Here is a 27,609-nt window from a genome sequence, read left to right on the forward strand (position 1 = left end):
AGTAGACCTTGTCCTGGTATAGCCCACACTCCTCTTTAAAGATCTGTGTGAACACTCCTGAGTACACGGAAGCTGCTCTGATATCAATACCACACTCTTTCAGGTCAGCTTCATAGAATATCAGGTTGCCTTTCTCCAGCTGCTCAAAAGCCAGTTTTCCCAGAGAAAGAATCATGTGTGGATCTGTCTCAGCTCTCTCATGATACTTGATGTTCAGTTTGGACTGAACGAACAGGAAGTGGATGTACATCTCAGTCAGGGTCTTGGGCAGTTCTCCTATCTCAGTGGTTTTCAACATATATTCCAGAACAGTAGCAGTGATCCAGCAGAAGAGTGGGATGTGGCACATGATGAGGAGGGTTCGTGAAGCTTTGATGTGGGAGATGATTCTCGTGGCCTGCTTCTCATCTCTGAATTTCTTCCTGAAGTACTCCTCTTTCTGTTGGTCAGTGAAGCCTCTCACCTCGGTCACCACGTCAACACACTCAGGAGGGATCTGATTGGCTGCTGCAGGTCGTGTGGTCATCCAGAGGCGAGCAGCGGGAAGCAGTTTCCCCTTGATGAGGTTTGTCAGCAACACGTCCACTGAGGTCGACTCTGTGACATCAGTCACAATCTCATTGTTCTGGAAGTCTAGAGGAAGTCGACACTCATCCAGACCATCAAAGATTAACACAACCTGGAACTTGTCAAACCTACAGATTCCTGCTTCTTTGGTCTCAGGAAAAAAGTGATGAAGAAGTTCCACCAGGCAGAACTTTTTCCCTTTCAGCAGATTCAGCTCTCGGAAAGTGAATGGAAATATGAACTCTATATCCTGGTTAGCTTTGTCTTCAGCCCAGTCCAGAGTAAACTTTTGTGTTAAGACTGTTTTCCCAATGCCAGCCACTCCCTTTGTCATCAATGTTCTGGTTGGTTTGTCTCTTCCAGGTAAGGGTTTAAAGATGTCTTCACATTTGATTGTTGTTTCTGGTCTGGCTGGTTTCCTGGATGCTGCTTCAATCTGCCTGACCTCATGTTCATCATTGACCTCTCCACTCCCTCCCTCTGTGAGGTAATGCTCTGTGTACATCTGACCCAGAAGTGTTGGGTTTCCTGCGTTAGCAATCCCCTCAAACAAACACTGAAACCTCTCCTTAAGACTGGATTTGTGTTGTTGTTGTGGATGTTGATGTTGAGTTTCTGAAAGAACAAATTAACAATGAGAAGATGTTTCAGTAAACATGAGCAATGTGAACATTTCCTGGTAAATGTGTATCTCCACTCCATGACATCTCTTCAGCTCATCACTGGTGAGTGAACAAACAGGTCCTGACTGCGTGCAGCTCAGTGTGAAAGACAACTGCTGTGCTGCTGTTTTGTTTCCCAGTGTGCACCACTGTGTTCAGTATATTACACTCACATTAACAACTTAATACATTTACCAGATTATCCAGAGGGATTTCACTCATTTACTTTTCTATCTTGTAATGAATAGATCTTGTTTGGCAAATGTTTATGTTTTCAGCAGTTTGGACACGGTCATGGCTTTTTTTATTTAAAACTATAGCCACTATACGCCGTAAAGTTCCAACATGGTGGGTACTCAGTTTTTTGATCTGGAATGTTCTTGTTGGAATGGATTATTTGGCTTATTCCAAACAAATAATGACTCAAATATATTCAGAAAAATAAAACGGGCCTTTACAAGTCAAATGAGATCAAAATAAGCCAAACTCAAATTAAATGTTCTCTATAATAATTTGTTTCTTGTTTCGTTTGTTGCGGTTGAGAACTCTGGCTTGATGGCGTCTTCCAGCTATGGCTTGCATACCTCATTCAAATGAATTAGATGGGGAGGACAAAACTGGCTCTAACAGACATGATTCACCTATTCTCCACCATCTTTGCTCTCTCTCCATGACATTAAAGCTGTGAAAGCTTCTTACTTCTCTGCAGCTCCTCAGCCAGCTCCTCCTGCTTCATTCTCCTCAGGAAGAGCAGTGTGATGTTTAGAAAAGCCTCTCTGCTGCTCCTCCTCTGCTCTTCCTCCTCACCGTCTACCTCCTCCTCATCCTCCCTCTGACTCTCTGAGCATTCTGCCTCATCTGGACTCAGAACGCTCTGGAACCCTCTCAGCTCCTTCTTCACAAAGGTGATGATGTTCTCCTCAAGCAGCTGGAACAGAATAATATACATATTAAACCTTCATACTAAAATCTGCAGACAAAATCAAAGACAAAACACAAAATCAAATACATCTTACAGAGAGTGAAAGCCTGCACTGATCTAAAGAGTGCAGCATGGAGATTCAACATGATCTCACAAATAATTATGAAATAGAAATGTTAACCCAAAGCGCAAAACATTCTAGTTTCACAACAATGGTTCTAAAATTGTTGAATGTGAATGTCACTTTCTGCCTCAATCCACAGCTACTTCCTGGTTACCGAGCCGGGCGTGGCCACCGAGTCACCCCAGTAGCGAGTTGTGAGAGCCTCGTCCTCGCCTCATCTCCGGCCTGCCTGGGCCCCGACCTCTAGCGGCCAAACAACTGTTACTTTTAATTTTGATGGCGTTTTTGTGAACCTAGAACATCTTTGGGCTGTGGACCCATGTTACTATGTCACAATTCTTTGTGAGACCTGAATGTTTTATATGATACTCCCCAAGCAGAAAATTATAATCATGACAGTAGTCCGAGATAATTTACTAATTTTTAGTCTTTCTTTCTTATTCTTAGTACTTATTAGGATTTTGCTTACATTATTGCAGGACTGGAGGTGTACCGCTGCAGTGAAAGTACTGACATCATATTTGGGGGACAAGTTACCAAATAGTTACAAAGTTAAGCGAGAGAGCCGACGCAGGTGATACTGATTGAGGACGCCGAAGTGACACCGGGAGCTATGATGGTCACACACGACACGAAGCCACGGTTTCTTGAGGACAGCACATCAACAATAGGATATCTGATCAACTACATGCAACACTATCACTATTACCAAGCATCCTTTAAATGAAAACCAGAACAAGCAACATGGTCCACCTCAAGCAGACGCCACAGAGCTGTGTATCACCAAGCCAACCGTGCCCCGGTTCAGAGCCACGCCACGACAGATAGCAGCAGGGAAGATCAAGAAGAAGATAAAGACCAGTGAATGAATGGACTGTAATCTTTACCCTGCCTAAACAGAGATAACTCATAGCTGGAGTCCAAACTTGACTCCAACAACCCAAGACACCTTTGGAGAGGACTCCATGCTGCTTCTGACTTCAAGGGGGGGAAACAGCACACCACAAACACCTCCCCCATCCTGTCGGATGAACTAAACATTGGGCATTGCAAATTAGCCTTGGGCTATAAATGCTGTGGCACAGGACATCAGATATTTTGATAAACATTATGTATGATCTGTCCCTACACAAATAAATAAATTAAATTAAGCTGGTCATATCACACATCCGCCCCACACTCCCACTAACGACAAGCCCCTACAATTTGCATACCGCCCCAACAGGAGCACAGCGGATGGTCCAAAATCCTCGGGGACTTCTACAGAGGCACCATTGAGAGCCTGCTGACCAACTGTTTCACTCACTACCTGCTACGGGAACTGTACCACCATGGACCACAAGGAGCTGAGAAGGGTGAGGCGCGTGTCCCAGCACGTGACAGGATGTGAGCTGCCAAAACTGCAGGAACTGTACAATCAGCGGTGCCTCACGAAGTCCCGGAAGGACACAACCCACCTGCACAACAGCCTGTTCTCCCTGCTGCCCTCAGGGAGAAGATACAGAGTCCCCAAAGCACGCACAAACCGTATGCAGAATAGTTTCTTTCCACAGGCCACGAGACTCCTCAATACATAACACACACACACACACACACACACACACACACACACACACACACACACACACACACACACACACACACAATAGTGCAGTGGTTGGGTCGTGACCCTAAGTGGGGTCGCCTAGAATTTCTTCTTTTTTCTTCTTCTTTTGTCTTTTTTTACATCACACACAATTTAACACACTGCTAAAAAATTAAGGAACACTTTGAAAACACATCAGATCTTAATGGGGGGAAATCATGCTGGATATCTTTCCTGACATGGACTGGGTAATGTGTTAGGAATGAAAGGATGCCACATTATTTGGAAATGAAAATGATCAACCTGCACTAGAGGGGCAACAATGAGACGACCCCCAAAACAGGAAGTGTTTTACAGGTGGAGGCCACTGACATGTTTTCCCTCCTCATCTTTTCTGACTGATTTTTCACTAGTTTTGCATTTGGCTATAGGGTCAGTGTCACTACTGGCAGCATGGTGTGCTACCTGGACCCTACAGAGGTCAGTGTCACTACTGACAGCATGGTGCGCTACCTGGACCCTACAGAGGTCAGTGTCACTACTGGCAGCATGGTGCGCTACCTGGACCCTACAGAGGTCAGTGTCACTACTGGCAGCATGGTGCGCTACCTGGACCCTACAGAGGTCAGTGTCACTACTGGCAGCATGGTGCGCTACCTGGACCCTACAGAGGTCAGTGTCACTACTGGCAGCATGGTGCGCTACCTGGACCCTACAGAGGTCAGTGTCACTACTGGCAGCATGGTGCGCTACCTGGACCCTACAGAGGTCAGTGTCACTACTGGCAGCATGGTGCGCTACCTGGACCCTACAGAGGTCAGTGTCACTACTGGCAGCATGGTGCGCTACCTGGACCCTACAGAGGTCAGTGTCACTACTGGCAGCATGGTGCGCTACCTGGACCCTACAGAGGTCAGTGTCACTACTGGCAGCATGGTGCGCTACCTGGACCCTACAGAGGTCAGTGTCACTACTGGCAGCATGGTGCGCTACCTGGACCCTACAGAGGTCAGTGTCACTACTGGCAGCATGGTGCGCTACCTGGACCCTACAGAGGTCAGTGTCACTACTGGCAGCATGGTGCGCTACCTGGACCCTACAGAGGTCAGTGTCACTACTGACAGCATGGTGCGCTACCTGGACCCTACAGAGGTCAGTGTCACTACTGGTAGCATGGTGCGCTACCTGGACCCTACAGAGGTCAGTGTCACTACTGGCAGCATGGTGCGCTACCTGGACCCTACAGAGGTCAGTGTCACTACTGACAGCATGGTGTGGTACCTGGACCCTACAGAGGTCAGTGTCACTACTGGCAGCATGGTGTGCTACCTGGACCCTACAGAGGTCAGTGTCACTACTGGCAGCATGGTGCGCTACCTGGACCCTACAGAGGTTGCACATCCAACTCCTCCAGGATGGCACATCAATACGTGCCATTAACAGGTTTGTTGTGTCTCCCAGCACAGTCTCAAGAGCATGGAGGAGATTCCATGAGACAGGCAGTTACTCTAGGAGAGCTGGACAGGGCCGTAGAAGGTCCTTAACCCATCAGCAGGACCGCTATCTGCTCCTTTGTGCAGGAGGAACAGGATGAGCACTGCCAGAGCCTTACAAAATGACCTCCAGCAGGCCACTGGTGTGAATGTCTCTGACCAAACAATCAGGGTGGCCTGAGGGCCCGACGTCCTGTAGTGTGCCCTGTGCTCACTGCCCTGAGGGCCCGACGTCCTGTAGTGTGCCCTGTGCTCACTGCCCTGAGGGCCCGACGTCCTGCAGTGTGCCCTGTGCTCACTGCCCTGAGGGCCCGACGTCCTGTAGTGTGCCCTGTGCTCACTGCCCTGAGGGCCCGACGTCCTGTAGTGTGCCCTGTGCTCACTGCCCTGAGGGCCCGACGTCCTGCAGTGTGCCCTGTGCTCACTGCCCTGAGGGCCCGACGTCCTGTAGTGTGCCCTGTGCTCACTGCCCTGAGGGCCCGACGTCCTGTAGTGTGCCCTGTGCTCACTGCCCTGAGGGCCCGACGTCCTGTAGTGTGCCCTGTGCTCACTGCCCTGAGGGCCCGACGTCCTGCAGTGTGCCCTGTGCTCACTGCCCTGAGGGCCCGACGTCCTGTAGTGTGCCCTGTGCTCACTGCTCACTGTATGCCACAATACACTGGATCCACGTCCTGTTCCGCTCAACAGCACGTGAAGGGGTAACGCTTCAGAATACAGCCCGCAAATAAGCATGTAGTTAGAGTATAACAACGGGGTTTAGGGCTGTAGTTATAGTCTAACTACGGGGTTTAAGGAGTGAATTATAAGATCTGTACTTATAGTCTAACTACGGGGTTTAAGGAGTGTAGTTATAGTATAACAACGGGGTTTAAGGAGTGTAGTTATGGTATAACAACGGGGTTTAAGGAGTGTAGTTATGGTATAACAAAAGGGTTTAAGGAGTGTAGTTATAGTCTAACTACACTCCTTAAACCCCGTTGTTATACTCTAACTACACTCCTTAAACCCCGTTGTTATACTCTAACTACACTCCTTAAACCCCGTTGTTATACCATAACTACACTCCTTAAACCCCGTTGTTATACCATAACTACACTCCTTAAACCCCGTTGTTATACCATAACTACACTCCTTAAACCCTGTTGTTATACTCTAACTACACTCCTTAAACCCCGTTGTTATACTCTAACTACACTCCTTAAACCCCGTTGTTATACTCTAACTACACTCCTTAAACCCCGTTGTTATACTCTAACTAGACTCCTTAAACCCCGTTGTTATACCATAACTACACTCCTTAAACCCCGTTGTTATACTCTAACTACACTCCTTAAACCCCGTTGTTATACCATAACTACACTCCTTAAACCCCGTTGTTATACCATAACTACACTCCTTAAACCCTGTTGTTATACTATAACGACACTCCTTAAACCCCGTAGTTAGACTATAAGTACAGATCTTATAATTCACTCCTTAAACCCCGTAGTTATACTATAACTACAGCCCTAAACCCCGTTGTTATACTCTAACTACATGCTTATTTGTGGGCTGTATTCTAAAGCGTTACCCGTGAAGGCGGTGTGATACCAGTGTTTTTCAGCTCTGCCTATTACGACTTTCTTTGCCAATCCCTCGCCTACCTTTTGCTATCTTATCTTTTCTCTGCCTGCGATATCCACATCGCTACTCAATAACTCTTCTCTCTCAATCCGCGGACATCTGAAACAACCGTTCTATCGCCTGCTAGGCTAACGTAAACAAGAGCTGCTAGCCACCAGCTAGCAGCTAACGCTAAACTGTTTACAATGCCCTCGCTCTCCCCCCTGGATAATCACCATGCTACGGGACTATTCAATACGACGACGCTTACTGGATCCGTGGAATCACGCTCATTTCCTTTGGATGATGAAGTTTTCTTCAAGCTGCCTGATGCTACTTCAACCACAGCTCCCTCAGTATCTCGGGTCCTGTCCATCGCGCAACAACTAGCCACAACATCCGAGCGACTGGTCCGTCAACCTAGGCTACCAGCCTCTGCTCCCAAGGCCTCAGGTCCCCGGGCACCGCAACGGCGTGAGCTGCTTCTGGCCGCAGCACTACGACACGCTTCTGACATGGCTAACGCCAGCCATCCCCCTCCCGAATCGGGTAAGATCGATCCAACTCTTACTATCCACTCTCTCTTAGATATGATTAAACTATTAGAAAACCGTGTTTCCCAACTAGAGAATGATAAACGGCAGTCACTTAATGATAGTCTTGTTACACTTAACCAGACTGGCTTCCCTGATAATTTACAATGTACCTCAGTAGCTGATGTGCATTGTGAATTAAGCGAGGATGCTAGCTGCGGTCCAGCTGGTGCCCTCGTTAATGCTACCCTGCAGCACGAGCAGAACAACCCGGCCAATGTCTCGTTGGCCCCACAGTCTGTGGATGATGGGTTTACAGTTGTCTCACGCTGCCGTGGCGTTAAACGTGCACAGCCCGCCGCTGTGCAGCCCGTTTCCCAACAAACCACTTCGGTTGAGATTCGGAATAGATTCACGCCGCTTGCTAACTCTCCTGTTCAGCATGCTGCGTCGTCCGCTCCGCCCGACAATATTAAACCCTCTATTCTATTGATTGGAGACTCTATAACCCGCAATATCAAGCTTAACACACCAGCCGAGATAGTTTGTCTGCCCGGGGCCAGAGTACCCGACATTGAAGCTACTCTTAGGGTGCTAACAAACAGCCATAGACAGACAATTACCCAGGCTACCCATGATAACATCATACTACATGTTGGCACCAACAATGCTAGGTTTAAACAATCGGAGATCACAAAGCACAGCATAACTAGGACCTGTGCTTTTGCTAGCAAGATGAGTCGGCATCCATTAATTGTCTCTGGTCCCCTCCCTGTCACACTTAACTCTGACATTTTTAGCAGGCTGTTTTGGCTCAACAACTGGCTGGCCAAACACTGTGCTGATAAGGGCTATCTATTCTTAGATAACTGGCCCTCCTTTAGAGGCATGACTGGCATGTTTAAGGTGGATGGCATCCACCCTACCCCATTGGGCGCCAGCACTTTATCAAAAAACCTGGATAGTTGCCTACGGCAAACCCAGACTACTATCCTTGATTGACAGTTTCACCCACAACATGCAGGGCCACAGGCTGCTAGACAGCCCTGTTAGTTCTACTTGTGCGGTTATGGAGTCTGCTAGTTCAATTAACTTAGTCTATCCAATACAGACTGTGCTCCGTCCGCGCCGCACTATTACTAGTAACCGACCCATAAACGCTCTGCAAAATCCTAACCCAAACCTTATTGTTATTAATCCGATTGTTCTTCCGATAGATCTTCTCACAATTGCATAAAGGCTATTTAATGAAGTATAACCCCTCCCTAATTGTCTAGGAATGTGAGATGGCACCTGATCCTGATTGCCCCGCAGCACAGGGACAGGTCTCATTAGAACCCATGCTCTTCTAGCCTCATGTGATTGGCTGCATGACTCTCTGGCACCATATAGGTGTGACTTGTAATGTGTTCTGTATACCCTGAAGAAGGCAGCTTGCTGCCGAAACGTTGGTTTTCTTTTCTCTGTGTCCTCAATAAATATTGGCACTTTGACTATAGTGTGTGCGGCTACATCTCTGTCTCTCATGAGACAAAAAAACCTCAATTAATCCGATTGTTACCACCGCCGCTCCGTCTCCGTATTATACCACGATCTCTCAAATTAACACAGTTTCTCTTCGTCGCTCCGTTCCCTCACGCCGCTCTCGTCCACCCCTCAAAACGTTAAACACCAACCTCATTGAGATTAAATCTACTCTTGGTATCGAATGCTCTAAATTAACTAACATTGATGATAAACCTATTCGATTTGGATTCATTAATATCAGATCAATCACCAATAAAGCCCTCCTGGTCAATGACTTAATCATTGAACATAATATTGACGTTATGGGATTATGCGAAACCTGGCTAAAACCGGACGTTGTTCTTCCACTCATTGAAGCCTCCCCCCCTAACTTTGACAATTTGCATGTTGCCAGAATGTCAGGAAATGGTGGGGGCGTTGGCCTAATTTATAACTCAAATCTAGGTCTTTTGCAGGATCAAAAGTATAAGCTCCTATCTTGTGAGATACTTACTATGAGACACTCTAATATAGCTGGCCTCGGAGCCTTCTACCTAGTTATGCTCTACCGCCCACCTGGGCCCTATTAATCTTTTCTTGATGAATTTTCCAATTTTCTCTCTGACCTCGTAACCCGCACGGATAATATCCTTATCATTGGCGACTTCAATATTCATGTTAACTGTAAAGCTGACCCACTCTGCAAAGCCTTTCTATCTTTAGTCGACACCCTTGGCTTTGCTCAGCTGGTTCATGAACAAATGCATTCTAACGGCAACACGCTTGATCTCGTCCTCGCTCGTGGGATTAACGTCTCAGATCTGTCAGTCATGATATACCCTCCATTTTGCGTCAGATCATTATCTCATTAAATTTAAAATAGACCTGCCCCTCCGGCAATCAAACCTAGCCGATACCTATACCGCCCGGCGTATCGATAGTTCTACTCCCACTGAACTCGCTGATTTGTTATCGGGGCCGCTTTCCTCTCTCCCAGAGCGGATCGACTCCATTAATGAATTCACAAATCAATTTAATTCAATCCTACTCACCTCGCTTGATTCTATCGCACTTCTACGTACTAAAATCTGTCGCCCTAAAAAACCCTTGCCTTGGTATACTGACGATACACGCGCACAAAAACTAATATGCAGAAAACTAGAACGTAAATGGCGATCATCCAAGCTTGAAGTCTAGCTTGGAGTGATAGCCTATTAAAATACAAATGTATGCTCTCCGCTGCAAGAGCCTCCTACCTATCAGATCTTATTAACACTAATAAAAATAATCCTAAATTTCTATTTGACACGGTCGCAAATCTTACTCGCAAACCCTCCCCCAATACAAACTCTCCATTTACAGCTAATGACTTCCTTGACTTCTTTAACCGCAAAATTATCTGTATTAGAGATGAAATTAGCAACTCTCTATTACTCACAAAGGGTGCTAACCCCTCTCCTAGCCCTGTCCTTAGAACCTTAGACGAGAGTACTATACTCTCGAATTTTGAGACTATCTCTCTAAATGCACTTTCAAAAATTGTACTTTCATGTAAATCCACAACCTGTTTATTCGACCCTCTCCCTGCAAAGTTGATTAAGGAACTCCTTCCAATACTAGGCCCCCCCTTACTTAACATTATCAATAGCTCCCTCTCCTCTGGCATTGTCCCTGCCTCCTTCAAATCTGCTGTAATCAAACCTCTACTTAAAAAGCCAAATCTTGATTCTGAGGTTCTTAACAACTTCAGGCCAATCTCAAATCTCCCCTTCCTCTCTAAAGTTCTTGAAAAAGTAGTCTCGACACAATTAACTAACTACCTCTCGCATAATAAACTTCTCGATCCCTTTCAATCTGGTTTTAGATCACTCCATAGTACTGAAACTGCGTTACAAAAGTAACCAATGACCTTCTCCTCGCGTCCGACTCTAATTTCTCCTCTCTTCTCATTTTATTAGATTTAAGAGCAGCCTTCGATACAATCGATCATAAGATCCTCCTAGACCGCTTATCTAACTACGTAGGTATCCGGGGCACTGCCCTATCCTGGCTAAAGTCATATTTGTCTGATAGGACACACTGTGTCTCATATAAAAATATTATGTCCACATTCTCCTCAGTGAAGTTTGGTGTACCGCAGGGATCAGTCCTGGGTCCCTTACTCTTTGGTGTTTACTTACTGCCTCTTGGCGAAATTTTCCGTAGATATGGCATTAACTTCCACTGTTATGCCGATGATACCCAAATTTATATACCAATTAGACCAGACGATCGCTCTAAACTCGCTAATCTTGAATCCTGCTTAATCGCTGTTACAGATTGGATGTCAAATAATTTCTTGCGACTAAACGCCAACAAAACTGAACTACTAGTTGTTGGCCCAAAAACCCAACTTCCATTTCTCACTGATCTTAGTCTGAACATTGAGAACTGCGTAATTACTCCAAACTCAAAGGTGAAAAACCTAGGTGTTACCTTTGATCCTACTCTGTCATTCGATGCTCACATTAAGGATATCACTAAAATAGCTTTCTTTCATCTTCGCAATATCTCAAAGATCCGTCCCTTGCTAAATGCAACGGATGCCGAAACCTTAATACACGCCTTTGTTTCATCTAGACTCGACTACTGTAATGTCTTATTCTCTGGCCTTCCACTTTGTAGCACAAATAAATTACAACTCGTGCAAAACGCCGCTGCTAGAATTCTAACTAGAACTAAGAAGTTTGATCATATAACTCTTCTTAATCTCCCTCCACTGGCTCCCAATTCAGGCCAGATCAGACTTTAAGGTGCTTCTGTTAACCTATAAATCTTTGCACGGGCTCGCACCCCCGTACTTATCTGAGCTAATCATTCCTTATGTTCCCACGCGTACTCTCCGCTCACAGGACGGTAATTATCTTACCATCCCTAAAATTAAGAACTGTCAGTTAGGGAAGCTGGCTCCATTGAAATCTTCAAAACTAGACTCAAAACCCATTTATTCTCCCAATCATTTGGTTGTGCTTGATGGTTGTGTTTGATGATGTCATTCTCTAGAAATATTTATTAGCTCTTGAGTACATACAATCCTCAATTGCTGAGCGGGCTGTCTCAAGCCAGCAATATCAGTATAAACTTAGACTTGATCTAATTTAATAATATGGCATCAGTCGACCCAGTAGCTTAGATAGAAAATCTAATAGCTGGTGAATAAACTTAGTCCTGAACTGCTGAGCGGGCTATCACAAGCCAGCAGTATCAGTATAAATTTAGACTTGACCTAATTTAGTTTTGTTTGTTGTAGGTCATGATTAACGGTCCGCATCAACAGGGCTGAATCATTGACAGTGGTGTTAGGTGGTACTTAGACCTGAATTAGCAGTATAGTATTAGTCATCCTAAATAATCCCAATAAATTTTGATTTGACCTAATTTTATTGTTGTCTATAGAATTAGTTCCACCTCTGCGCAGATTCCTCCGCTCTCTTCTCTCTCTCCCCCTCAGGTGTCCTTCATTGGCCTGACGTACACCCTGACCTACGCGTACACCCTGACGTACACCCTGACGTACACCCTGACCTACGCCTGACCTACGCTGCAGCCGTAGGTCCGGCCGTCATCGCCCTAGCCACCTGTCGTCACTCTAGGCCATCTACCCACTAATCCTTCTCCTGTCTGACACCCTGACACCCCGGCTCATCATCACCACCGACCCCTATCCTCATCATCCTGGTCAGCTGCCTGCCTAAGGGAAGGGGGGGGATGCCCCCCCCCCCGGCCTCATCATCACCTCCAACTCCTATCCTCCCCTCCCCTCCTCTTAATCAATGTCACCAACTCGGACTCATGGATTCCTCAGATCATCCTCATGGAACTCTCAAACGTGTTACCCCCTTTTTTTTCACCTAGCTAATTAGCTAGTATTCTCTAAACCTACGAACACTTAAAGACTACATTTTCTAGTTCTTTTTGGACTCTACTTTTTACATTTTCAACTCTCTTCCCTGATCTTAGGATAATTTAAAAACTACATTTTTGTATCCCTTTTGTTGGACTCCTTTTTACATTTTCAATTTTCTGTTCTTTTGTAAATTTTATTTCCATAATAAACCATTTACAGAGTTTCATTATCGGAAAATTCTGTACATGGTTTAGCCCGGCATCTCTCGGCCTGTCTCGGAGGGGAGTCCCCGGATGGGGTCCACTGCTGGGCCCCTACAGCACAACGACCTCACAAGGTTCCTCCTCAGCCAAGTCACTGAGGCAATCCATGTGGCGATCCATGTGTGGATTGCCACCATATGGTGGAGAGGTTTTCTTGCGTTCACTGGGGGTGAGGGGGTGCCGCTGTGTCCCGGCCTGGCCTTCTCTCCCACGCCTTATGTGGGCGGGGGCCGGGGCGGGGGGCATCGGTGCTCTTCATCACTGGTCGAGGGCTGCCGGTTGGTTTAGAATAGCTTAGGTAGGCGATAGATTAGCTACAGCCTAAGGCTGACCTGTTATAGTGTTGAGGCAAAGATCAGACTAGAGCAGAGTAGGATAGGCCAGATTAGGCTGTAGATTAGCTAGATCCCCTATGTCCCAGTTAGCTCTGGTTAATGTTTAGAGTAGTCAGTTTGTCTGATCTTCCGCCCCCCCCCTCTTTCCCCCTTCCCCCGCTCCTTCCTTTGGCGGGGGGACTCACTACTAAAGGCTTGCAGCCAATTAATTTAGGCATAGCTTGGTTGCTAAGAAATTGACATATGTCCGTTTGCAAGATGTGTGTCTATATTTCTCTATCATATAATTGCTCGATATGTTATTATTACTATTGTACTTTGTTAATGTTGTGTCAATTAGCCCTCCCTTCCCTGTTCTCTCCGTATAGTCTCCCACACTCCTCTATACTCCCATACTCTTCCTTACGCTCTCTCCTCCCCCACATTTCCCTTTCTCTCCCCACCTCCTCCCTCCCCCTGCTCTCTTCTCCCCCACACCCCCCCCTCCTGCTCTCTCCTCTTGCTCCTTCCCCACCTCCTACACCCTCCAACATCTCCCATTCCCTCCCCACCACATCACTCTCTCACATTCCCCCTGCTCTTCTCCCTTCTCCTGCTCTCTCCTCTACTCTCTCTTCATTTCTATATTTTCTATATTTCCCCATCAATTGTTCAAGTGTTATCTTTATTTTGTATATTCTTGCTACTGTTGTGTCAGCTAGAATTAGCTAGACATACTTTCTGTGAAGCCCTCTGAGACATGCTTGTGAATTAGGGCTATATAAATAAACTTGACTTGACTTGACTTGACTTGACTTAACTTGACTTGACTGCCCTGAGGGCCCGACGTCCTGTAGTGTGTCCTGTGCTCACTGCCCTGAGGGCCCGACATCCTGTAGTGTGTCCTGTGCTCACTGCCCTGAGGGCCCGACGTCCTGTAGTGTGCCCTGTGCTCACTGCCCTGATCGCCCAACGTCCTGTAGTGCGCCCTGTGCTCACTGCCCTGAGGGCCCGACGTCGTGTAGTGTGCCCTGTGCTCACTGCCCTGAGGGCCTGACGTCCTGTAGTGTGCCCTGTGCTCACTGCCCTGAGGGCCTGATGTCCTGTAGTGTGCCCTGTGCTCACTGCCCTGAGGGCCTGATGTCCTGTAGTGTGCCCTGTGCTCACTGCCCTGAGGGCCTGATGTCCTGTAGTGTGCCCTGTGCTCACTGCCCTGATCGCCCGACGTCCTGTAGTGTGCCCTGTGCTCACTGCCCTGAGGGCCTGACGTCCTGTAGTGTGCCCTGTGCTCACTGCCCTGAGGGCATACGCCTATATGGAGGTTTGCGCCGAGGTAACGCCAAGTGCAGCCGGGCAACACGCCCACAATTAGCGTTGCGTGTGGCGCCATTCAGGCACAAAACGTGCGCTAACGCAAAATTACCACCTTTGCGACGATAGAGCCCTTCCACTGTGTCCAAGTGGACACTTTTGGACACTGAACACTTTTTTATATTTATTCTATCCTACTCTATTTTAATACTTTATTACTTCTACTTAATTCCATTTCTTATTCACTGTTTGCCTTAACTCATTGAGTGCCAATGACGTCTAAAGACGTCAATTCAAATAGTAACGTAGAGTGCCATTGACGTCTAAAGACGTCAATTGCGTTTTTTGACGGTGGGACGTGGATCAAAGCCTGATGCATCTCCTGTAAAAATATGGGGGATGTTGAAGGTGTATAAGCTATTTTACGGACCCATTAGGTGGCGACAGTGCTCTCCAGATTAGAGAAAGGTGAGGAAAAAACAGAGAAGAAGCCGTGGGGAAACGGAAACCGATGCATGCTGTAACGTTAGCTGTGAACAGCAGCCAATCTGCTCCCACAATTGAGCCTTTCTGTCTGTTGCGATAGTTTCTCCATATGATTAGTTGCCAGAAAAGGAGCACCCGACACCAGCGTCTTTCTGAAAAGATAAATTATTCTCAGCTGGGAGCGCTGGGAGCCAGCGCACAAAAACGGCGTAGCGCTGTGAAAATATACGCTGGACGCAGCGCACTTTGAAACGTGCAGCAGAAAGTTCAGAGCAGCAGAGAGCCACCAGAGACACTCCCACGGAGGAGGAGTTTGCAGTTGAGGGGGGTGGGGCACGCAGGGCACCATACAACACCGACCCAGACAGCAGGCTCGATGGACAGATTGGCAAACACAACCTGGAATACCTGATGCCCACCAGCAGTAAATCAAGACCAGCAAGAAGGTGTAGGGTCTGCGCACGCAGGGGCCAGCGCTGCTGGTTGCAGCTAAAAAATATTATTTTGCCATCAAAATTCCTTTGTTTTCGCTGTTTTATTGAAGGAAATTATTTTTGAGGTGTCACTACATCAGAAAATATTAGCTTCCAAGTCAGTGATGTGCTTGAAATGCTTCATTTCACAAAAGGCTCATTATCTCAGCTTCTAGTTTGAAACGTCTGTTTTTGGTGAAACCAACCTATCTTCTACTGCTGATAACTAAAGAACGGAAAATTATATCAATAAACTTTTTTTTGCTGATGATACAAGAGAGTCTCATCGTTCGAAATCACTGAAAACGCTCTGAAAGGGCTGGCACTGGGAGCGTCCGTTTTCCAGAAATTGCTGGCAGCCAATGAGTTAATTGCCCTTTACATAGGCTACACTGTTTACACTGTTTGCCCTAGTTAACTGTTGCCTTATTGCCTTATTTGTTGTTTGCTGTGATTTTGTACGTACCAACCTTATGTAACGGAGCCCACAGCATAAGAATTTCACACGTGTCTACTTGTACAACAGAGTGACAATACAAATCTTGAATCTTGACTTGCAAACACATAAGTTTCACTCTCACGTCAGTACACTAGGGGTAGAGATTTCAACTTACATTGGGGCTAAAAGCTAATGGTGAGGGAGAACATTGTTGGTTAAGCCTTAGTGATGATTAGGTTAGGCATAACTTAGTAACTCCTAATCGTAACAACTAGTTGTGACACCGTAGCCTTTGTCCTTTTTGTAACAGGTTGATTTCAGTTGATGGTGAAGAACAAGGTGTGTTTGTGTGTAGCTGAAGTGAAAGGTGTTGTTAATCCTTTACACACCATAAATATGGAGTCCAGGTCTGTTTGATGCTCCTGGCCACTCGGACCACTGGAACCCTCTGACCTCTCCTGGTCGACTCTGTTGAGAAGACATGATGTATTAGGTCATACAGGACATGCACGCGCTCTCTCCTGCTGCATCTTGATAGAAACATTATGAACATTGTGAAGGTATCTGTGTTTTTATGAAGAAGATATGAAGAACAATTTCATGTTTTCATTAATCCTAAAATACAGAGAAAATAATTACTTCTTTTCAGAAGGATGTTTCGGCCGCACAAAGGACCGAGCCTCCGTCGTGCGCTGTTTCGCTACCCTTGACCAGCCAATCTGGTGACTTCTGTCACCAATGATCGCCAATTCAAAGCCGCCGACAAAGCCAACTAGTGTCAACGGACAAATCCGCCAAATCTCCCTTCTAAGCAGTATTGGAAAGGTGTATGAGGGGATCCTGAGGGACATACTACTACAGGAAACCGAGGGCAAAATACACATCTCACAGCATGGCTTCGTGAAAAACAGATCTACTGTCTCAGCTCTGCTGCACATCATCCATGGATGGCACGACGCTGTTGATGCCCACCCTAAATTAGACGTACATGCCTCGTTTATAGATTTCACTCGGGCATTTGACACCATCGACCATTGCCAGCTCTTACAATCACTCAAAGGTCTTGGCATCTCACAGCACATATGGCTCTCAGTCTCCAGCTACCTAGATGGCAGGCAGCAGGCTGTCAAGTGGGGTAACTTCCACTCAAAACCTCAATTTGTGAAAGCGGGTGTGCCACAAGGTGGGGTCTTTTCCCTTCTACTATTCGTCCTGTGTATGAACACTCTAGACAGTACCATGCAGCATTGTCCCTGTAAAATACGCTGACGACTTAACCCTCACTGAAAATCTCATGGGGTATCTTCCTGGTCAGATGCAGGCAGCTGTGGATGGAGTGGCTGCATGGGGCCAGACCTTCTGCCTGAAAGCCAATGCCCTGAAAACGAAGGACATGGTCATTAGCCTCAGGAAGCCTCAAAATCAACCAATCCCACCTCCTGTTGTTGTTGACGGCCACGCTGTGGAGCGAGTGCACACCTTTAAACTCCTCGGGGTGCAGCTCTCCTCCGACCTGTCATGGGAGTCCCACGTTAACTACATCATCAAAAAAGCCCAACCCTGAATACACTACTTGAGTGTCGCCAAGCGAGCAGGGCTCCCACCTGACGTCCTGTCGCAAATTTATGTGAGCTTCATCAGACCTGTCTTGGAGTATGCTTCTCCAGTCTGGGGAGGGCTGAACAAAAACCTAACTCAGGACCTGGAATGTGTGCAGCGGAGGTGCTGCCGTATTATGGGCCTACCAAGTGGAACGTTCCCCAGCCTGGCGGAGCGGAGAGATGAAGCCACCTCCAGAGAATTCAAGCGGATGCTGGAGGAGGAAGGGTCCAACCCCTTATTTGGAGCCCTCAAAACTCCACACCACCAATATGGCCTGAGAACTACTAGATTGTTCACAGGGCCAATAAGTCACACAAAAAGACACCAGCAGTCCTTCTTACCAAGAGCTTACAGGCTGTGCTCACATTGTCCATCCTTTTAGCTCCTCCCTGTACTGTAGACATTTTATTGTTATACTGTATCTATTCTTGTCTGTTTTCTAACTTGTAAAAAAACATCTAATTTCATCTTGTGATGCAACAATGTTTTTTCTTTAATAAACTTGAAACTAGAGCTATCTATCTATCTATCTATCTATCTATCTATATATCTACTGTATCTATCTATCTATCTATCTATCTCTGATGACTGTGAATCTGACAACAGTATAGAATAAATATAGATGCATAATGGAGCCAGAGTGGGCAACGCATTTTTCTACTTAAGTTCACTGCCAGTGGTCGGCACCTTACCACAACCTTTGGTGTGCGACTGTGTGTTACTTTTCCTTTGATGTGAATCTGACAACAGCATCTGAAATAAATACCTTTTATCAGTAGACTGCTGTCCATCTTTGAAGCTAAAAGGGTCAGACATAGACCAGTCACTCTTCATGGACACACAGCTGGGCTCAGGGGAGTCTGCTCTCTCCTGCTGCATCCTGAGAGAAACACATTATGGACAATTTCATGTTTTTCATTCTTGTTTATGTTCCAGGGCCGAATAATATCTGCTGAAAACCATAACTGACAACTTCAGTGTTGCGCTGTCCCATTCAGCAGATCAACCGTTTGTTCGTCTTGCAGATTTTAATACACAGCCTTCAACTAACCTGAGGATTTTTAATGTGAAGAGAAAGAGAACAGATATACAGCTGCGATTTTTGAGAGAGAAGAGAAGAAGAGACAAAACGAGTGAAACAGAGCAGAGCTGTGTGTGTGTGTGTGTGTGTGTGTGTGTGTGTGTGTGTGTGTGTGTGTGTGTGTGTGTGTGGCATCTAGACTGGCCAGTGGAGCGTGAGGTAGGACTATATCGCCCAAAAGTTGTATCGCCCTGAACTCTCTCGCCCTATGACCTATGCGTGTTTTTCACGCATACCCCTGCGTCGCCCACTGCCGGAGCCTGTCGGACTACCCCCATTGACTATGAATGGAGCACGGAGGGTCAATGCGAGCGTCAGATTGTGTCTGAATGAGCCCTAAGTCATCTGTTTCGAGAATCTACTCAACCTCCTACAATTTGATTATAAATGGCACAGGGGGACAGAGGACAAGCCTCTCACTATGATGGACCAATAGCCAGACACCTACAACAATCAAAAGCATTTTGAATTTGGATTCTAACACTATGCAAATTGACACACATTTAGAACGACTTTTTAAGATGAACATGAATGGTGGCCTCAGAGAGATTTTACTATTTTACTATTCAGATGAGCTTGTGTTACAGTGGGGTGCCACAAGGATGCGTGTTGCCACCATTTCTGTTTTGCGCTTACACCAATGAAATTACTGTTCAGAATCAGAATCAGTTTTGCTTTGATGTGAAATGTTCTGGGCAGTTCAAAGCAGCGTACTCCCCCAGTTTGAAGTCCATCAGACAAATGTTCTTGAGATAAACCGCTTTTTGTGTTGACACGATGCCTAATTGCATGACATTTGGTGCCCCGTCTATGTGCCGACAGCCCGCAGTGCCGACAACCCACAAGCAGAACCAGCTGAGCCAGGCGGTGTGCAGCGTGTCGGTGGACCGGCTGGAGCTAACCTCTCCCAGCCCCCATGCCTAAACCTAACCTCTCCCACCCCCACCCCCACGCCTAAACCTAACCTCTCCCACCCCATGCCTAAACCTAACCTCCCCCAGATCCTAACCCTAAACCTAACCTCTCCCACCCCAACCCCAACGCCCACGCCTAAACCTAACCTCCCCCACACCCTAACCCTAAACCTAACCTCTCCCACGGCCCACGAATTTGGGACTGAACTCCGTCAGGTCTCCCTAAGCGCACCCCCCCAGTTTGAAGTCGATATGACGATTCTCGAAATAAACCACTTTTTGTGTTGCCAGTAGGTGCCGCTATGCCGAATTGCACAAAATTCGGCACTGCACTCCATCAGGTCCACCGAAGCCAAGGGCATTTTCTGGCAGAGAGCAAAGTTGGGGAGTGAGACGGGATGACATGCGGCAAAGGACCTCGGGTCGGATTCGAACCCGCGTCGGCCGCACGGAGGACCGAGCCTCCGTCCTGCGCTGTTTCGCTACCCCTGAACCAGCCAATCAGAGTGATTTCTGTCACCAATGATCCAACGCTGATGCAAAGCCGCCAACAAAGCCAACTAGTGTCAACGGTCCGGGACACACCGCAAATACTAGAGCTATCTATCTATCTATCTATCTATCTATCTATATCGATCGATCTATCTATCTATCTATCTACTGTATCTATCTACTGCATCTATCTCTCTATCTATCTATCTATCTATCTATCTATCTATCTACTGTATCTATCTACTGTATATTCAAGATTCAAGATTCAAGATTCAAGATTTTTATTGTCACTCCATGGTACAAGTACCACGTGTGAAATTCTTGTGCAGTGGACTCCGTTTACGACATAGTACAAATAGGCAACAGCAATAAGTAATAGGCAATAAGAAATAGGCATCAATAAGCAATAAGACAGCAATAAGGCAATAAGAAATAGGCATCTTATAAGCAATAAGACAAGTCGGTGGCTTATACGACAGTGGCATATTCATTGCACATAGGTGCACATGTCATGTGCATACGTTAGACGTGTTCAGACATTCCAAATTCGACGTTTTATACATACATGTGCAAATAGCATGTACCTTATTAAACATACACTTAAATTTACAATTAAACGTTAGGCACCTTATTAAACATACACTTAAATTTACAATTAAACGTTAGGCATCCGTAATAGTAGCAGCTGCAGTACGGTACTGCGGTACGACTACTGCACTATTTGTGCATATTTAGGAGTCTCGTGGCCTGCGGGAAGAAACTGTTCCTCAAGCGATTTGTGCGTGTTTTTGGAACCCTGTATCTCCTCCCTGAGGGTAGCCGGGAGAACAGGCTGTTGTGGGGATGGTTTGTGTCTTTGATGATCTTCAGGGACCTCCTGAGGCACCGCTGGTTATACAGTTCGTGCAGTTCTGGCAACTCGTCTCCTGTTACGTGCTGGGCCGCGCGCCTCACCCTCCGTAGCGCCCTGCGGTCCATGGTGGTACAGTTCCCGTACCAGGCGGTGAAGCAGCCAGTCAGCAGGCTTTCAATGGTGCCTCTGTAGAAGTCCCTGAGGATTTCTTTCCTTAGCCCAAACTTCTTCAGGCGCCTGAGTCCGTGTATTCGCTGTTGGGCCTTTTTGACAACAGTGGCGGTGTGGCCGGCCCAGGTCAGGTCCTGGTGGATGTTGACTCCCAGGTACTTGAAGCTGTTCACCCTTTCCACCACTGTGCCGTTGATGGTGATTGGGGGGTGTGTGCCCCCCCCTCTCCTGTAGTCCACAATGATCTCCTTGGTCTTGGAGACGTTCAGAGAGAGGTGGTTGTCCTGGCACCATTGTTCCAGGACCCTCACCTCCTCTCTGTAGGCCGTCTCGTCGCCCCCCGAGATCAGCCCCACGACTGCTGTGTCGTCTGCAAACTTCACGATGGTGTTTGAAGTTTGAGTCGCCACGCAGTCGTGGGTGTAGAGGTCGTACCAGAAGGGGCTGGAGACGCACCCCTGGGGTGCTCCTATGCTGATGGTCAGCGGGGAGGAGGTGAGGTTGCCCACCCTCACCACCTGGCGGCGGTCTGTCAGGAAGTCCAGGATCCAGTCGCACATCGCTGTGTTTAGTCCCAGGTCCCTGAGTTTGCTTACCAGCCTGGAGGGTACTATGGTGTTGAATGCTGAGCTGTAGTCCACGAACAGCATTCTCACATAGGTGTCCTTCCCCTCCAGGTGGGACAGGGCGGTGTGGAGCACGTGTGCCACTGCATCCGCTGTGCTCCTGTTGGGGCGGTATGCAAACTGCAGCGGGTCGTGGTCCGGGGGGAGTGTGGGACGGATCTTTGATATGACCAGCTTTTCAAGGCACTTGCTGGCTATTGGTGTGAGGGCTATAGGGCGCCAGTCATTGAGGCTGGTCACTTTTTTCTGTTTGGGAATGGGGATGATTGTTGCTGCCTTGAAGCAGGAGGGAACTCGTCGGAGGGAGAGGGACTGGTTGAAGATGTCTGTGTACACGGCTGCCAGCTGGTGGGCGCAGGCCTTGAGGACCCGCCCAGGGATGCCGTCCGGGCCGGCCGCCTTGCGTGGGTTGATACGCAGGAACGACCGGCACACTTCATCCTCAGTGTCATCACATATCACACATCCTTCATCATATATCTCTCTATCTATCTATCTATCTATACTGTATCTATCTACTGTATCTATCTACTGCATCTATCTACTGCATCTATCTATCTATCTATCTATCTACTGTATCTATCTACTGTATCTATCTACTGCATCTATCTATCTATCTATCTATCTACTGTATCTATCTACTGTATCTATCTACTGCATATATCTCTCTCTCTATCTATCTATCTATCTACTGTATCTATCTACTGTATCTATCTATCTATCTACTGTATCTATCTACTGTATCTATCTCTCTATTTATCTATCTACTGTATCTATCTACTGTATCTATCTATCTCTCTATCTATCTATCTACTGTATCTATCTACTGTATCTATCTCTCTATCTATCTATCTACTGTATCTATCTACTGTATCTATCTCTCTATCTATCTATCTACTGTATCTATCTACTGTATATATCTCTCTATCTATCTACTGTATCTATCTCTCTATTTATCTATCTACTGTATCTATCTACTGTATCTATCTATCTCTCTATCTATCTATCTACTGTATCTATCTACTGTATCTATCTATCTATCTATCTATCTATCTACTGTATCTATCTACTGTATCTATCTCTCTATCTATCTATCTACTGTATCTATCTACTGTATATATCTACTCTATCCATCTACTGTATCTACTGGCGGTGAAAACTGCACCGAGTTGGACCGCGGTGAAGCCGGCTTTGGCCCCCTGCCTGACCTTGCCGACGTCCAAATCCCAGCCCCAGCGTCCGGCACCCCGTAAACTTTCTGTACCTTTGTTTTCTGAGTCTCTAGTGCCAGTCCCTGTGCTGCGGGAGCCACCGGTCCCGGCGCTCCGCAGGCTTCCTGTCCCTGTGCTGCGGGAGCCACCGGTTCCGGCGCCCCGCAGGTTTCCTGTCCCGGGGCTACGTGGGACACTGTTCCCGACGTCTCGCAGGTACTCTGGTCTTTTGTCTCCCAGCTCCAGCCCTGATCTTCCGTCTCCTGGCTCCGGTCTGGGTGTTCCGCCTCCTGGCTCCGGTCCGGGTAGTCCGTCTCCTGACTCCAGGCCTGGCCTTCCGTCTCCTGGCTCCGGTCCGGGTCTTCCGTCTCCTGACTCCAGGCCTGGCCTTCTGTCTCCTGGCTCCGGCCCTGATCCTCCGCCTCCTGACTCCAGTCCTGGCCTTCCATCTCCTGGCTTCGGTCCGGGTCTTCCGTCTCCTGACTCCAGGCCTGGCCTTCCGTCTCCTGGCTCCGGTCCGGGTCTTCCGTCTCCTGACTCCAGGCCTGGCCTTCTGTCTCCTGGCTCCGGCCCTGATCCTCCGCCTCCTGACTCCAGTCCTGGCCTTCCGCCTCCTGGCTCCGGTCCGGGCATTCCGCCTCCTGGCTCCGGTCCGGGTTTTCTGTCTCCTGGCTCCGGTCCGGGTCTTCCGTTTCCGGGCTCCGATGCTGGTCTTCCGCCTCCTGGCTCCGGTCCGGGCATTCCACCTCCTAGCTCCGGTTTTGGCGTTCCATCTCCTGGCTCCGGTCCTGGTGTTCCGACTCCTGGCTCCGCTCCTGGTCTTCCTCCTGGGTCTGGTTTTCCTAGTCGTCCTCCTGACCTTCTCTGTCGGCCTGGCAGTCCGCCTGGCCGTCCGCCAGACCAGCTCCGCCTGGTTGGCCTGCCCCCAGGTCGTCCACCTGAGGTGGCCGGCTCGGCCCTTTCCCCATCCGGGTCTCTGGTTTCTGTGTCCCGCCTCCGGGTCCCCCTCCGCCCACCCTGCTCGGTGTTTCAGGGTCACGTCTGGAAGCCGTTCCTTGAGAAGGGGGTACTGTCAGGCCCAGGCCACGGTGTGGCCTGCTTTGCATGCGGAGTGACATTTTCCTGAGGAGCTGAACTCAGGGGACTTTATGTTTATATTAGAAAAAGGACTTTATGTTTATATTAGAGAAATAAGTTCTGTTTATTCCTTGTGTCGTCTCTGTCTGTTCCCCCCCTGTTGATGTTCCCTCGTTAGTCTACCTTGATTCCTCCCACCTGTTATCTATGTGTCTGATTAGTCTGCCCCATTACCTGAGTTCCAATCACCAATCAGTTCTCCCGTTTTGCCCTGTGTTCCTGCCTTCCCAGCTGTTCCTCATGTGTCATTAGTTAGCTGTCTATATTGTCTGAGTCTGTGTGTGGTGTTTGTCGGTTCATTGTCTATCTGTCCCCGGTGTGGTATGTACCAGCAACCCTGTCCTGTGTCTGTATTTTTCATAGCCTGTCCTGAGGATAGCCTAGCCGCGGGCTAGTGCATTTTTGTTGTTCTTGTATTTTTTGACATTCCTGAGTAAAGACTTTCTAAAATACCTGGAACCTTGCCTGCTGCTTCTCCCTTTGTCTGCACTTGGGTCCACACACCATCTAACCATACCAAACTGTAACAGGAGTGTTCCTTTAAGTTCACTCCCAGTGGTTGGCACCTTACCACAACCTTTGGTGTGCGACTGTGTGTTACTTTTCCTTTGATGTGAATCTGACAACAGCATCTGAAATAAATACCTCTGATCAGTAGACTGCTGTCCATCTTTGAAGTTCAAAGGCTGATGCATAGACCAGTCACTCTTCATGGACACACAGCTGGGCTCAGGAGAGTCTGCTCTCTCCTGCTGGATCCTGAGAGAAACACATTATGGACATTGTGAAGGTACTCATTCACGAAATGAGTGAATCAGAGCAGAGCTGTGTGTGTGTGTGTGTGTGTGTGTGTGTGTGTGTCTGGCGTCTAGACTGGCCAGTGGAGCGTGAGGTAGGACTACATCCCACAAAAGTCGCCCTGAACTCTCTCGCCCTATGACCTATGCGTGGTTTTCACGAATATCCCTGCGTCGCCCACTGCAGGAGCCTGTCGGACTACCCCCATTGACTATGAATGGAGCACGGAGGGTCAATGCGAGCGTCAGATTGTGTCTGAATGAGCCCTAAGTCTTCTGTTTCGGGAATCTACTCAACCTCCTACAATTTGCTTATAAATGGCACAGGGGGACAGAGGACACGCCTCTCACTATGATGGACCAATAGCCAGACACCTACAACAATCAAAAGCATTACGCAGTACTGAAGATGCAACACTGACATTAATGAACTCCATCAGTAAGCAGTGCACATACAGCAGCCTAACAGTTTTGCTAGAATTTTATTTATAGATTTCAGTTCCGCGTTTAACTGGAGCTTAACTGAAAAAACACACTTTGATTAAGAGGCTCAGTGAAATCAACATAAACTGCCACATCATACAGTGGATTCATGAGTTCCTCTCAGATCGACCACAGAGAGTGAGGTTCAACGGCCTCACCTCTGAGACAATCATCTTGAATACAGGAGCACCGCAGGGTTGCGTCCTGTCTGCTGTGTTATTTTCTTTATACACCAGTGCGATGCACATTATGAATGCAATCTGCCAATTGTATAAATACGCCGATGATATGGCGCTAGTGGGCCTCATGAGGACAGGGGACACAAGCGGTCAATCCACCTATTTCCATCACATAGAACAGCTTGTAAAGTGGTGTGATGACTGTGCCCTCCTCATAAACGGCACGAAGACTAGGGAGCTAGTCATTGCGAGCCACAGGAACGCTGGACACATCTTTACACCTGTACTGACTGACAACCAGCCTGTCGAAAATGTGGAAGAATTTAAATACTTAGGAACCTTGTTCGACTCTAATTTAAGTTTCACAGCCAACACCGACTACATATTTAAAAGAGCAATGCAACACCTGTATCTAATTCGGAAATTAGATACATATAGAATAAGCAAAGCCATTCTAGAGACAGTTTACAAGAGCCATGTTGAAAGTATCCTGACCTTTGATATGTGCACATGGTATGGAAATCTAGGAGCCATGAATCGAAACAGACTGTCACGAATAACAAACATGGCAAGTAAAATTATTGGAAAGGACCAGGAGCAACTGGGATCGATATATAAAAAACGAGCTAAACGAAAAGCCAGACAAATTGTGTCTGACCCAGCACATCCCCTCTTCTCTGAGTTCACAAAACTGCCCTCAGGAAGACGCTACAGAGTCCCCGCTGCAACCAAAAATATCTACAAAAAATCCTTCATACCAAATGCAATAAACCTGCTAAATTCATAAACCTCAACCACACAAGAATCATGTCCGTTATCACTGCCTGTATGTGTGTCCCTGTTCCATGTTGTATTATGTTTCCATCCCGTCAATCCCTGTGTTCTGTGTACCCTGGTGTTTGTTGAAATGTAATGTATTTGTCTCCCATGTTGAAATGTAATGTATTCCTCTCTGTACACAAGCAAACCTGTGAAGCCGAAGACAAATGTCCACATTGTGGACAAATAAATTGAATTGAATTGAATTTGGATTCTAACACTATGCAAATTGACACATTTAGAATGGCTTTTTTAAGATGAACAGAGAATGGTGGCCTCAAAGGGATTTTACTATTTTACTATTCAGATGAGCTTGTCTTAAAGTGGGGCACCACAAGGCTGCGTGTTGCCACCATTTCTGTTTTGCGCTTACACCAATGAAATGACTGTTCAGAATCAGAATCAGTTTTGATTTGATGTGAAATGTTCTGGGCAGTTCAAAGCAGCGTACTCCCCCAGTTTGAAGTCCATCAGACAAATGTTCTTGAGATGAATCGCTTTTTGTGTTGACACGATGCCGAATTGCATGAAATTCGGTGCCCCGTCTATGTGCCGACAGCCCGCAGTGCCGACAACCCACAAGCAGAACCAGCTGAGCGAGGCGGTGTGCAGCGTGTCGGTGGACTGGCTGGAGCTAACCTCTCCCAGCCCCCACGCCTAAACCTAACCTCTCCCACCCCCCACGCCTAAACCTAACCTCCCCCAGACCCTAACCCTAAACCTAACCTCTCACGCCTAAACCTAACCTCCCCCAGACCCTAACCCTAAACCTAACCTCTCACCTCCCCCAGACCCTAACCCTAAACCTAACCTCTCCCACGCCCCACGAATTTGGGACTGAACTCCGTCAGGTCTCCCTAAGCGCACTCCCCAAGTTTGAAGTCGATATGACGATTCTCGAAATAAACCACTTTTTGTGTTGCCGTTAGGTGCCACTATGCCGAATTGCACAAAATTCGGCACTGCACTCCATCAGGTCCACCGAAGCCAGGGGCATTTTCTGGCAGAGAGCAAAGTTGGGGAGTGAGAGGGGATGACATGCGGCAAAGGATCTCCGGTCAGATTCGAACCCGCGTCG

At 47.4% G+C, this 27,609-nt stretch overlaps 1 protein-coding gene across 1 annotated transcript in view; it reads right to left on the reverse strand.

Annotated features, from left to right (window-relative positions):
• LOC310775422 (NLR family CARD domain-containing protein 3-like) overlaps positions 1-27,609 on the reverse strand; it is a 257,943-nt gene that overhangs the window by 227,679 nt on the left and 2,655 nt on the right. Inside the window, exons 2-3 of the mRNA XM_083635570.1 lie at positions 16,556-16,634; positions 1,929-2,157 (exon numbers count right to left, since the gene is read on the reverse strand). Of these exons, the coding sequence (XP_083491696.1) occupies positions 1,929-2,157; positions 16,556-16,634 (308 nt within the window). The remainder of the gene's footprint in view (positions 1-1,928; positions 2,158-16,555; positions 16,635-27,609) is intronic.

Source organism: Poromitra crassiceps (genome assembly GCF_964638095.1).
Source record: "Poromitra crassiceps genome assembly, chromosome: 4".
NCBI lineage: Eukaryota > Metazoa > Chordata > Actinopteri > Beryciformes > Melamphaidae > Poromitra > Poromitra crassiceps.